Source organism: Moschus berezovskii, chromosome 20 (assembly GCF_049115385.1).
Source record: "Moschus berezovskii isolate FMDL1 chromosome 20, NW_MosBer_1.0, whole genome shotgun sequence".
In the NCBI taxonomy this organism is placed as follows: domain Eukaryota; kingdom Metazoa; phylum Chordata; class Mammalia; order Artiodactyla; family Moschidae; genus Moschus; species Moschus berezovskii.
This window is the reverse complement of record NC_142479.1, coordinates 41,140,915-41,154,708: the sequence shown is the minus strand read 5'-3', so window position 1 is coordinate 41,154,708 and position 13,794 is coordinate 41,140,915. Positions and strand designations below refer to the sequence as shown.

The 13,794-nt window shown below is 49.1% G+C and overlaps 1 protein-coding gene across 10 annotated transcripts in view; it reads left to right on the top strand.

Annotated features, from left to right (window-relative positions):
* Window positions 1-13,794, top strand: part of GAS7 (growth arrest specific 7) — a 204,920-nt gene that overhangs the window by 187,934 nt on the left and 3,192 nt on the right. For all 10 annotated transcript variants that reach the window (XM_055407078.2, XM_055407095.2, XM_055407146.2 and 7 more), the window contains 4 exons: window positions 7,026-7,154; window positions 8,283-8,406; window positions 11,955-12,034; window positions 13,551-13,649. In XM_055407078.2, coding sequence (XP_055263053.1) covers window positions 7,026-7,154; window positions 8,283-8,406; window positions 11,955-12,034; window positions 13,551-13,649 — 432 coding nt within the window. The remainder of the gene's footprint in view (window positions 1-7,025; window positions 7,155-8,282; window positions 8,407-11,954; window positions 12,035-13,550; window positions 13,650-13,794) is intronic.

Below are 13,794 nucleotides of genomic sequence, written 5' to 3'. Positions count from 1 at the left end.
GTTTTTAATACAGTTTGTTAATTTTAAGTTTAGACCATATAATTTTTAATACTGGTTGTTCTTTTCTAATCAACTCACAAAATCCCTCCAAGTTTAACCCTGGGCTCTGGTGACCCTTAGGTTTCCCTGGTAACTCAGATGGTAAAGAATCCGCCTGCATCGCAGGAGACCCAGGTTCAATCCCTGGGTTGGAAAGATCCCCCTAGAGAAGGGAATGGCTTCCCACTCCAGTTTTCTTGCTTGAAGAAATTCCATGGACAGAGAGTAGCCTGGCAGGCTACGGTTCATGGGGTTGCAAAGAGTCAGACACGACTTGGTGACTTAGCACAGCACATAGTTGATTTACATTGCTGTGCTTACTGATTCCTGCTGTATAGCAAAGTGACTCAGTTATATACATATAGACATTCTTTTTTTTTAGGGCTTCCCTGATAGGTCAGCTGGCAAAGAATCTGCCTGCAATGCAGGAGACCCTGGTTTGATTCTTGGGCTGGGAAGATCCCGCTGGAGAAGGGATAGGCTACCCTCTCCAGTATTCTTGGGCTTCCCTTGTGTTTCAGCTGGTAAAGAATCCTCCTGCAATGAGAGAGACCTGGGTTTGATCCTGAGGTTGGGAAGATCCCCTGGAGAACAGAAAGGCTACCACTTTCCAGTGTTCTGGCCTGGAGAATTCCATGACCTGTATAGTCCATGGAGTTGCAAAGAGTCGGACATGACGGAGCGACTTTCACTTTCAAAGACATTCTTTTTAAATTTTCTTTTCCATTATGGCTTAGCACAGGATTAGAGTTGCCTGTAAGCCCACACTTTAAAATTGAGAGGTACACCACTTCCTTTACTACTTGAAGGTGGCATCCCCCAAGATGGCTGCTCTTTCCTGAGATTTCCACGCTCAGCACTCAATAGTCCTGTCTCTTTTCTACTGCTTTTCCCACAGCAGTTGCATTTCTGGGCTTTGTACACTGTTGGGGGACAGGAAACTGGCTTTGTTTCCAGGTCTCCCCACCCTGCCCCATGACGGTTCTCTGCACACCACGGGCAGAATGAATGACTCATCCACTTGAGATGTGCGAAGGAGCTTTATAAAGAGCTGAGGTGGGAGGAGAAACAGGGCCATTACCAGCTCCCTGCTCCTGAAGGATGCCGGTGCCCCGAGAGGGAGTTGACACCCAAATGTGAGTGAGAACTCCTGGACCAACAAGGGCACATTCACCTTAGACACCAAGCGTTTCACAAGGAAATTGCCTCTCGAGCACTGGGAGAGAAAGGAGCCCCATAAATGAGTCACCTTTGAACCTTGTATACAGAGCAGTGAGTTATTTTTAAGCTGTAGATCACAGCAGTGTTCCCTCTAGGTCTCCCTCCTGCTCTCCTAACCCCCGGCAGCTCCAGTCTCTGCAATTGTAGCAACCTCCATTGACCGTGAGATGAATGGTGAGGCTGTGTTGTGAGCGCTGTGAGCATCGAGTCTGGGAGCCACGTCTGCAGGCTTCTAAATGATCACCTGCTGGATGCCTGGGAATCCTGGTGGCCTTTACTCCCCATCAGCAGGCCCCCGATTCTCAGTCATTTGTGAAGTACTCACTGGGTGACAAAGCCCTCCCCCATGCAGTTTTCCTATAATCTTACTTTTTACTACTGCTACTCACAGCACTGGTGGCTCAGACGGTAAAGAATCCGCCTGCAATGCAGGAGACCTGAATTCGATCCCTGGGTCAGGAAGTTCCCTTGGAGAAGGGAACGGCTACCCACTCCAGTATTCTGGCCCGAAGAATTCCATGGACAGAGGAGCCTGGCGGGCTACAGTCCATGGGGTTGCAAAGAGTCGGACACGACTGAGCAAATTCTTACACATACTCACAGCACTGCTTCTAGTCACCAAATGTCTGGGTTTTCCCCACACTGACCAATTCCCTGACCCCAGCTGGGGGTCCTACAATGTAATTCACTTCTGACACTTAACTGCCCGGAGCTCAGCATCAGATCCTGCAGGTAAAGGACTCAGTCCCACAGGGCCACCCTTGCTTCAGACGGCTGTTACAAGTAGTGGATCACCGGGTTACTCACAACTTCTATCCCACTTGGCTGCAAATCCGGGTTTTGAGTGATCCCCTCATCAGGTTTGGTAACTTATTAGAAGAGCTCACAAAACTCAGGGAGACGCTTATTAGGTTCATCAGTTTGTTATATATTAAAGGGTTGAAGATGAAGAGATGCTCAGGGTCGGGTCAGAAAGGGTCCTGAGTGCCGGAGTGTCTGCCCCCATTATGCTATAGGTGCACATCCCAGCACGTGGGGTTGTTCTCCAACTCAGAACCTCTTGGACCCTGTGATTTTTCAGACTTTTGTGGAGGTTTCATCACATGTGTTGTGTGTTAGTCGCGCAGTTGTGCCTGACTCTTTGCGACCCCGTGGGCTGTAGCCCACCAGGCTCCTTGTCCATGGTGATTCTCTAGGCAAGAATACTGGAGTGGGGTTGCCATGCCCTCCTCCAGGGGATCTTCCCAACCCAGGGATCAAACCCAGGTCTCCCTCATTGCAGGTGGATTCTTTACCATCTGAGCTACCAGAGAAGCCCATGAATACTGGAATGGGTAGCCTATCCCTCTTCAGGGGATCTTCCCAACCCAGGAATCGAACTGGGCTTTCCTGCATTGCAAGTGGATTCTTTACCACCCGAGCTCCCAGGGAAGCCCTTCATCACATAGACATAATTATTAATTGAGTCTCCAGCCCCTTTACTCTCCCTCCAGGGGATCGGAGGAGGGGGCTGAAAGTTCCAATCTTGGCCTGGTCTTTTTGGTGACAGACCCCAATCCAGGAGCCGACCCAGACTCATTTCATAAGAAATTCTAAGAAATGTAGGAGTTTGGTTGTCAGAACTGGGCTCAAAGACCAAATATTAAACCAAAAGGTGCTCTCCTAGCATCTTTGTTGTTTAGGAAATAACGAAGGCTCTAGGATCCAGCCAGGAGCTGGGGATGAAGAACAAAATTAATGTGTTGTCATTTGGTTGGCTAAAAAGTTCATTTGGGGTTTTCTGTAACATGGGAAAATCCTAACATACTTTTCAGCCAACCCCATTTGTCACAGTATCACGGTTATGTGAGTGTTGTATGCAGGATGTAACACATCTCCCTCAGTTGTATCAGCCATCATGCAAGACAACATTGCCATTTCACAAATGAGAAGGAACAAAGAGGTCAAGTCACAGCCCATGGTCACACAGCCAAGTGGGCTCAGCTACTGAGGAAACCGAGTGGTTTGGAGCCTTGACCCCTGGACCTTTCCTCTGGGCAGACCAGTGGCATTTAAAACCCAGAACTGTGTTCTGTAACACACTGCCCTCTCTTAGGGGCTGTCCACAGTGGTGCAGGCTGATCTTCCAAATGCTGCGATGTTTTAATTCAGAGCTGACTTCATCTAACTGATGGGAGGCTTCTGAAAAATACTCACAAAATTCACACATAGATTTTTCCATCGGTCAGTGTTGGTGGCCTCAGGCAGTCGTCTTAGCAGCCCAGTGGTTGTATGACAGTTCCTTAAAAAGAAAAGACTGTCCATCCACCATAGATAAATATAGCTCCACATGTGCAAAACCCATTTTAACATCTGCGCCGAAAGGCTCCTTGAAAATGTCCTTCCTGAGTGTTCTGTGTCAAGGGGCAAGAGCTCTTTAAGAAATGCAATTTCATTCCAGGAATCTTAGGCTTTTCTAAGTCTCCTAGCTCAAGCCATTGTCCATAGCAACAGACTATTAAAGAAATAAGATTGCTCTATATAAAGGAAATTATACCTGCTTCTGGGTGAGGAAGAGAGAATAGAAAAATTCCTTGTGATGGGAGAAAATTTAATCATGCAGTCAAGGCCATGTATTCAGCCAGAAGATTTTGGGGGAGCACAGAGCGCATCAGGAGAATTATAAAAAGTGATTTTTTATCAGTGCTATCATTCACAAGCTTTGTGATCTTGGGGGAAGCCACTTAGCATCTCTGGGCTTCCATTTTTTTCAAGGGCGAAGTGAAGTGTTTGGACCAAATCAGTGTGACTTGAAACTGACTTGATTGTGACCCAGTTATACATTTTCCATGGCCACCCAGAACACACATGCATCCACACCTAGATAATCATATACAGATACCCCTGTATGTGGCTAAAACATCTCTGATGTTTCCTCTTCATGTCTGGGCTATGCTCATCAAAAAGCTGGTCCTGATCCACTAACCATTTCACAACTCTTAGCAATGCACTGTTTGAAAAACATGGGACCAGATACAGGCATCCTTGTTCCATATAGTACTTTGCTTTAATGTGTCTTTTTCACAAATTGAAGATGTGTGGCAACCCTGCATTGTCAGATGATGGTTAGCATTTTTTAGAAATAAATATTTTTATTTTGACCATACCCACAGCATGCAAAAATCTTAGCTCCCCAACCAGGGATCGAACCTGTGCCCCCTGCCTTGGAAGCACAGAGTCTTAACCACTGGACCGCCAGGGAAATCCAAGCAATAAGTATTTTTAAAATTAAGGCATGAACATTTTAAAGACATAATGCTATTGCGCACTTAATAAACTACATGCGTGCATGCTCAGTCGTGTCTGACTCTCTTTGACTCTGTGGACTGTAGCCCGCAGGCTCCTCAGTCCATGGGATTTTCCAGGCAAGAATACTGGAGTCCGTTGCCATTTCCTCCTCCAGGGGGTCTTCCTGACCCAGGGACCGAACCCACATCTCCTGCGTCTCCTGCATTGGCAGGCGAATTCTTTACCACTGAGCCACCTGGGACGCCCTAATAGACTACAGTATAGTGTAAAAACATTGCTTTCATGTACACTGGGAAACCCAAGCATCCATGTGACCTGCTCTATTTCAGCACTCACTGTTTTGTGACATTCACTGTATCGTGGTGGTCTGTCACCCAACCCACAGTTTCTCCGAGGTCTTTCTGTGGTGTCTGAAATTCCTTCCAACCTGAGACTTCTCTTGCTCTCTTCTGATGAGTGACGTGGAAGGAAGAGGCAGAAATTCTGAAAGGCAAACTGAATGGCTTCAATGGCCTATTGCAACCAAACCAGGCCAGTTCAAGTTCATAAGGACAAGCTTCTGTGGAGGATTTTGGCCTCCTGGTTAGCTAGAGCTGCTTAAAACTTAAGAATGAGCATAAAGACATCTAGCCAACTTTCTTAAAAAATTAACCTTTTTGTTAAAGTACTTAAAATATAGAGGGAGACTCTGTGGGTCTTCAATCCATGGGATTGAATGACTTCCAACAGCCAGTAGTGTGATGTTTCCAGAATGTCATTTGGAATTTGGGGAGAGCCTTGGTGGTCCTGGCAGGATCTTGGTCCCTCCCTAGACCACATAGTCTGGGGCCGGGACCCAGAAATCCTGAGTATTGACAAGTCTCTGCAGGTCACTCCTGGGCATATGAATATATGGAAATCACTCGCGTTCCAGGTCCTCAGAAAGAGAGCTCAGAGTTACTGGATCAACAAGCCAAGTTAACCCACGTAGACCCACAACCAGGAGCAGGTTCCCAAGGCAGCCAACTATGCAGCCCTCCCCATCCTCCCCCAGTGCCTAATCTGTGTGGGGAAGGGGTTCTCTAGGTCTCAGAAGCACTTAAGTTTGTAACATCTTACAGATTGCCACCAGATGGGGGTGTTTTCCTGTGGAAGGAATCTTCGCAGGGCTCAAAAACATGAGAGCAGACATTATAACCAACATGAGGGGACGGGTGTTAGTGCAGCCCCTGCTCCGTTAGTCTTTGAAGGTCACCCACCAGCAAAACATCATCTTGTCACCCAGAGGATTGGGCCCCGAAAATCTTGTCATTTTTTCAAGTAGTGCAGGAGGGCCCACTGTGTACCAGCTCCGGTCAGGCACTGTGGATACAGCAGGGGCCAAGCTAGCATGGCCTCCACCCTCCTAGAGTTCAGAGTCAACGTGTAATCAGTGGTTTGGTACAGGGAGCACCTCCATCCTTGAGGCCTCTGCGGAAAAGGTAATGTAGCAAGAAAGAGCCTGGTGAGGAGGGAGAGAAGTCCCAGAGTCCCAGAGCTGAGACTTCATCCATCCAGGGAGGTTCAGTTCTGATTCCCAGCAGGAAGGGTGGAGGTTGAGAGACCCTGGAAGGCCAAGTCAGGGGCCCTAGGAGGCCAGGAGGAGGTCCTAAAGGTTACGTTGGGGGCCTTAGGAGCCAAGACAGGGTGGCTGAGGCTCTGAGAGGCTGGGTCCGGGGCAGGGAGGCCACTGGACTGTGCCTTTGACCACAGCAGGTCCCCATTTATCTGTTATCACGTACATCTCATGTTCATACCCCACAAAAAGTTTTAAGTAAAAATTCTCCTTCCAAAGAGAGTGGGGTGGAAAAGAGGAAAGGAATTAAAGAAAAGAAAGCTGGAAAACCTGACACCACCCAGCACCTCTCAGAGCATAAAGGGCCCTTCTCTGGCCCTAGAGGTGCAAGGCTGGTCCAGTCTGGTGGCGTGGGGGTGCGCCAGCCTCCACGCAGACCAGTGGGCACAGCTCAGGAAGGGTCCCTGTGAGCTCCCACCATGGCTTCCTGGAGATTGGGACCACATGCACATCATCTGTGGTCTTTGCACCTGGCACATGGTAGATGATCAATAAGTAGAACTGACCTGAGATCGCCTGGTTAAATGTCACCCTTGTGATAGGTGCTGAGTGTTTGAGGTCACAGGGATGGTCCCCAACGCTCCCGGTTTAGAAAGTAAGGGAGATTACATCTGAGCAAAGCCCCAAAGGAGGCTCTGTGGGCTTCACACAGGAAGAGGGTGCCCACAGGGACTTGGTGGACTCCAGGCACTAACCCATCCATTGGTGTGAACCCTGGGCCTGGCCAGTGGAGGTGACTTCCGCAACTGCATTCACAACCAGTTGTCTCTGACCTCCCTGTGAGATGGCATCCATCCTCACCCACGGGATGGGAGAGAGCACCCCCTCCCTCCCCTCATAGCTGGTCCCCCCCGGGTCCTGAGTGCGTCTCCTCCATCGACAGCTGCACAGCGAGGTGGAGAAGCCCCTGATGAACTTCCGCGAGAACTTCAAGAAGGACATGAAGAAGTGTGACCACCACATCGCAGACCTCCGCAAGCAGCTCGCCAGCCGCTACGCCGCGGTGGAGAAGGTGAGGGCCCAGGTCATGGAGTGGGAGGGGTCCTCCTGGAGGGAGCAGGGGCTGGGGCCGGCAGGGGCTCCGTGTGCCCTGGCAGGGGCGTTCGTTTGTCCCCCCTGCAGCCAGATCTGGGGTTGGGGGGTAGTATGAGAACCCCCTTCCCTGGCCAAAGGTTAAATGGGTGCTTCCCCTGGTGCTCAGATTCCCAGTGAGGGTGGGAGAGGCTGCACCTGCCTTGGGGTTGTAGGGGGCTTCCATCTGGAATGTGAGACAAGGTACACCCTGATTTTGAGGGTCCTGAAGTCTGGATGTACTGCCAGTCCACACAGGGCCCCTTTATCTGGGTCTCACCTGGCAGAATCCCTCCTGACCGGACTACCCCGCTCCCAGAGGCTGAGGTGGTCTGACCTTGCTGGCATGTCTGATGGTCAGTTTTGGAGCAGAGAGAGGTCTCCCCCCGGAGCTGACCCCAGTGCCTTTGGGAGGGGTGTGGGAGAAGAGGGCCATGTTACTGCTGTGGGCACCCTAGACCCTGCCAGTGGCCAGCACTGACAGGCCCATCCCACCCCACAGTGGGGAGGCTGGTGTCGCCAGCTGCTGACCACTGTTGGGAGGTGACGTCGATGATCTCTGTGGTCCCTGCCACCCCTTAGAAATGGTCTCAGGACTACCTGGGTCCCCAGTACATGTACATGCTCCATTGAAAACATGCTCTGGGGGGCTTACTCTAGGCCAAGGATGAAAGGATGCTTTGCAGCCTCAGTGTGGTCTGCAGCTGGCTGAGTGATGCTGGTCTGGCCACTTAGCCTGACAGAGCCCCTGTAGCCTCATTTACCAAAGCAGGGAAAAGAAAGGACTTAGCTAGGAAAGACCCTGATGCTGGGAAAGATTAAATAAAGGCAGGAGGGGAAGGGGGCGGCAGAGGGCAAATTGGTTGGATGGCATCACCAACTCAATGGACATGATGAGCAAACTCCAGGAGATCGTGACCGACAGGGGAGTGTGGCATGCTGCAGTCCATGGGGTTGCAAAGAGTCAGATACAACTTGGCGACTGAACGACAACCAAAAAAGGAGGCCAGGCCCAGTGGGCCCTTGCTGTCTCTGAGCCTGTTATTAACTCCACGTCCTTGGACCCCAGGCCCGAAAAGCCCTCACAGAGCGGCAGAGAGACTTGGAGATGAAGACCCAACAGCTGGAGATCAAGCTGAGCAACAAGACGGAGGAGGACATCAAGAAGGCCCGGAGGAAGTCCACGCAGGCGGGTGAGTGCGACCCTGTCACCTGTCTGTCCTCTCCTGGTCCCAGAGGCACGGACAGAGAGGCTGGGACATGGGGTGCCTGGGAGCGTGCGTTCCACGGGATGAGACCAGGGGGTGCAGGCTGTGTAGCGGGAAGCAGTGGCGAGGGAGGGGTCTCCCCACACCCTACCCAAAGAGGGCTGCTTCTGACCCAAGCCCAGGGTCTCCGGTCAGGTGGTGGGCAGACTCCTCCAGGGAACTGGAACTGAGGGGTCTTGCCGCTGCCTGGAGATCCTTCAAGTGCAAACCCCACCCACCCTCCAAGTTGCCCCACCTCCCCAGGTAAAAGTTCTCCAAAGGTTCTCCCCTAGTGATGGACTTCTGACCCAGAATAGAGGCTGATGCTTTGTTCAAAGAAATAATCATATTTCAGGGACTTCTCTGGCAATTCACTGGTTAAGACTACTCGCTTCCAACTCAAGGGGTACAGGTTTGACACCTGGTTGGATAACTGAGAACCCACATACCTTGCAGTGTGGCCAAGAAAATATTTTTTAAAAGAAAAGAAAGAACCATATTTCAGATTCTCTCCAAAATATTCCTCAGTGAGTCAGCTTCTGCTTCCACCTAGAGGTAAAAATTAGCTAATGCACAAGGAAGGGGCAGAGAAATCAGCAAGAAACAGTTTTTTTTTTTTAATTTCAATATTTCTTAACAACCAGTTTCACAGTGTACAAGGACAATGCATTTTGCTTTCTGGGATTAGAATATGTGCTGTGAGATAAGGTTTGGATTGGATGGTTTGGTCTCTAAATCTTTTTCACCCCAACTTCTGGTGAACCTGATGTAATTAGTTCATTAAAGGATGAAAAACAGCCATCTTACGGACATTTAGAAATTAGGTGGTGTAAAGATGTCATGACAGAATAATGTAATATAAATGCAACATTTATATAAAAATCTTTAATAGCACAGTAGTAGAAACAGAAGCCATGCTGCACTTGTTGGGAGCAGGAAAGAAAACCCAAGGAGAGGAGAGGCACATTTAAATTAGCTTAACTAAAGAAACTGTTAAATAACTATATTATAAAAGCAATATTGCTGTTTGACAAAATATTCTAATCAACACATAAGGATATAAAATCTTATTCCCCAGATATAGTCACTGTAAACACACCCTAATTTTTTTAATGTTTTTAATATTTAAATTTATATATATATCATATTATACTGTTCTGAACTTATATCTTAATAGCTGTATCTTAGAGATAGGTCTGGTTCATCATCAATTTATTTACCCATCCATTCACGTACATCAGATTTCATAAATAGTTGAATAACGTGTAAGTATATGATTGTATCCAGATTTATTTCATCATTCCCCTAGTGGACTTTTGTAGGACTTTCAGAGTGTTTGTCAATGCCAGCGATGCTGTTACTATAAATGCCTCTCTCTGGGGGGGTGGGGGTCTGCAAGTCACTGGATGTGGGGGGGGTGTAACTGGGTCAGAGGCTTATATTCATTTTGATGGATGTTTCCCAGTTGCTTTGCAGATGGGTATGCCTACCGTCTATGAATGCCTGTTCCCTAAACTCTTGTCAACACTGCATGCTGTCTCATTTTGATATCGTAGCTATCTGGTGAAAAATAGTATTTTGTTTCTAATCTAATTTACACTGCTTTTTGAGTGGAGTTGAGCATTTTAAAAATAGACTTTTAAATTTTCTATGACTTTTGTTTTAAAATGATTCACTCATATTCTCTTCCCATTTTCTTGTCAGATGGCTGGTCTTGTTCTCATTGATTGATTGACAGGGATTATGTTAGGAAAATCAACATTTTGTCATTTGAATTGCAAATATTTTTCATAAGTGGTTTTTTTATTTTACTCTTTGTATTTTTCATTTTTTTTCTTGGTTTGTTTAATCTTCACTGTGGCTCTCTGAAAGTACTGTTATTATCCCCATTTTACAGATGAGGAAACAGAGGCACAGGCAGGTGAATCAGCTTGGTCCAAGGCTGCACAGCTAGTAAACAGTGGAGCTATATGACGCCCCAATAGTCTGGTTCCAGAATCCATGTCCTTAACCCGTGCTGTTCAGAAGTGTCTGATTTCAAACGCTTGGACTACATAGAGAAGAGACACACCTGCCTTCATCTACTTTATTTCCTGATGTTGCCGAAGTTCGTGAAGCATGTTCTCAACATCAGGATCAACAAATAAAGCTTTGGGAATTTCATATTGTGTTTATAAGGGTGACCTTACCCACGGTCAGGCACAGGCTTTTGGTGGGACTATGACTGCAGTGAAATATCTACTTTCTTCCCTCCAGTTCAGTCCTTCTTGGGATCAAGGGCCCAGCCATTGGCCTTGGACCAAGAGCAGAAGGAATCAAGCCCTTGATGTGGGTTCTGTTACTCAAGGCTTAGCTCCCAGATAATGGTGTGGCTCACTGGGGAGGAGATCCTGAGCCAGACACTGGACATAACTCTCCCCTGCTTCCCTTCACTTTCATATCCAAATACACGTGAGCAAGTGATGCCATTCTAGGGATCCCTTTGAAGGGTTAATCCGTTACCTTTGCGTTCACTCATGAGTTCTGCCATCGTGAGCAGAGTCCCTGGTGTCTTCCTTTCTCTGGACCCCTGTGGTGATCAGGAAGCTCTGTGCAGACTGTGCTCCTCCAACTGTGGTGTGCACACGGATCACCCAAGGAACTTGTGAAAATAGTTTCTGATTCACCCTGTCTGGGAAATATCATGAGATTACATTTGGAGCAAATATCCAGGGCGTACCAGTGCTTCTGGTCCAGGAATTGTGTTCTTTGTAGCAAGAGTCTAGAGTACCAGGACCTCAGTAATACTTTCAGTTTGCTTTCTTTCTAACTATAAACTGTCTCAAATATACATACAATTACATGAAAGAATACACTGGCCATCAAGATAGAATTGTCTCTCTTAAGAAATAAAATGCTATTGAAAAGAGCCCATCCCTTCCCATCCCCACCCTTTCTCTGTTTCCCAAGGTAGCCAGTGTCCTGGAATTGGTGTGTAAACTCTGGTGCCTGTTTTTATACCATTACTGCACATGAATGAGCCATAAAGCATCGGACACATTCTTTTGTGTTTTGGAATGACATCCTGCTGCCTGGACACACACACAGACACACACATACAGACACACAACCACACAGACACACCAGTGGGCAGACGTGATGTGCAAACTTCCCTTCGGTACCAAGTTGCTTGAGACACATGTTCAACCAAGAAGGACTTGCCAGTGTGAAATAAACCTCCATCTCTAGAGGAGGAAGCATTTCTGGGGCTTAGGATAGACTTGAGGGGTCCCTGGAGTACCCCTACCCACACCGTACATACACTCTTACTGAGAAACCCCCTTCCTGAGTTTTTGGTATCTGGAGTCAAGTTCAGGTGGACGCTCTGAAGCCAGTCTTTCACAATGCTGGGTTGCCCCTTCTTTGCCTCCATCACCTCGGCCATGGGGTGCAGGTGGCAGAGGGCAGCCCTGGTGAGGAGTGACAGAGTGACAGTGGCTTTGGCCCTTTTGCAGGAGATGACCTCATGCGCTGTGTGGACCTCTACAACCAGGCCCAGTCCAAGTGGTTTGAAGAGATGGTGACCACCACATTGGTGAGTGGCTGGAGATACGGAAGCATGTACCCGCAGGGTGGGCGCTCAGGAAGCTGTGGGTGGATGCTGTTGGACATGAGGGCAATGGGGTGGAGGTGAGCAATGGTCATTAGATCTGCTATAATGTTGAGACTGAGACCTTATCTCCAGGCCAGGCCATGTGGATTCATACCCTTGCTCTGGCACTTCTACTGTGTGAACACAGGCGGCTATGGGCTGTTGCCATATCCTCCTGAGGGGTCAGGGTCAACCGAGCAGAGAGTGGTCCATTTAGGAAAAATAGCCAAGTTGTAGGAAATGTGGGCCTTCCTACCCCTAGAAGAATTAAGGGTCTGCAATCACAGAGCCTTGCGAGATGTGTGGGTGGGAGAGCCTGCCTGACCAGGGGTGCGGGAACAGGCATTGGACCACTTCTTTGCTCTCCCAAGTATTTCTGTGAAGTCAGCACTCCCTGAGTAGATGGTGAGATGGGTTGGCACTTGGGCCACTGGGCCAGGTGAGAAAGGAGGTGTCCTGCCAAGTGCTTATCACACCATCCCTCTGCCCCAAGCCACGCCCGTCCATCTGCCCATCCAGCACGGGACTAACCGTCTGCCTTCCCCAGACACCAGCCCACCAGAGCAGATTAGAGGCCTCCCCCAGGGGACAGTGACCTAGATTTCCTCCCGGTTAATCTCCTAATTAAGCTTCCTGCTTACTCCCCCGACTCCCCGGCTAATCACCTGGGCAGTGACCTAGTTGGACACAGAATAGTGGCCGGATCCCCTAAATTCCAAAGATGCAGAGCCATCTAGGAGCCAAAGCAAATTTCTGCTCTTCCTTGTGGCCATGGCCCTCCTGCCTCCCCAGCCTGTCCCTCAGCACTCAGAGGAGACAAGGCCACTCAGCAGAGGTCCAGGGACAAAGCCCCAAGAGTTTGAAGGGCAGAAGCTCCTGCACGTGTTTCATTTCTCAACCCCGTCAGGGCCTGGGGCTACAGTGGTGCACAAGTTTGATTAAGGGCACAACAGGGGGCTTCCCTGGTGGTCCAGTGGCTAAGACTCCACACTCCCAGTGTAGGTGGTCTGGGTTCAATCCCTGGTCAGGGAACTACATGCCACAACTAAGATCCTATGCAGCCAAAAAAAAAAAAGGCACAAAAGTGCAAATCCCACTGCTCAATTATTCCGTATCACTTTGGGCAAGCGATGTTACCTCTCAAGGTGTTCATTCCCTTGTTTGGAAAAGGTAAGAACAGAACCTGTGTCTCTTAATATTGTGATGAGGACAATTAAGCGATGCGCGGAAAGCTCATAGCACCCACCATGCCTGGCAGAAAGAGATTCAGGAAACAGCAGCTACTTCATCCTTGGCTATACCTTCACCCCCAGATATGGGGTGGGTGCCTCTCCAGACCCCAGGGAGTCAGGCAGCATCTGTCTTTTGCCTCTAGAATGGTCTAGGACCCATGTAGGGGGAAGGTCCCCAGGTTGAAGGGACACCCCCCAGAGGTCTCTGTGGGTTTCCTTCTCGGCAGGAGCTGGAGCGGCTGGAGGTGGAGAGGGTGGAGATGATCCGGCAGCACCTTTGCCAGTACACGCAGCTACGGCACGAGACGGACATGTTCAACCAAAGCGTGAGTTCTCCGCCCTAGGTCGAGGTCAGCGGGGTCCCCAGGGGACGCTGGGCCAGGGGGAGCCATGGCCTTTGTGGCAGGTTACATAGCTGCTGTGGAGGAATCTGTCCTGAGGGTGGGCAGGGACTCGGGCGTGTGGGCGACT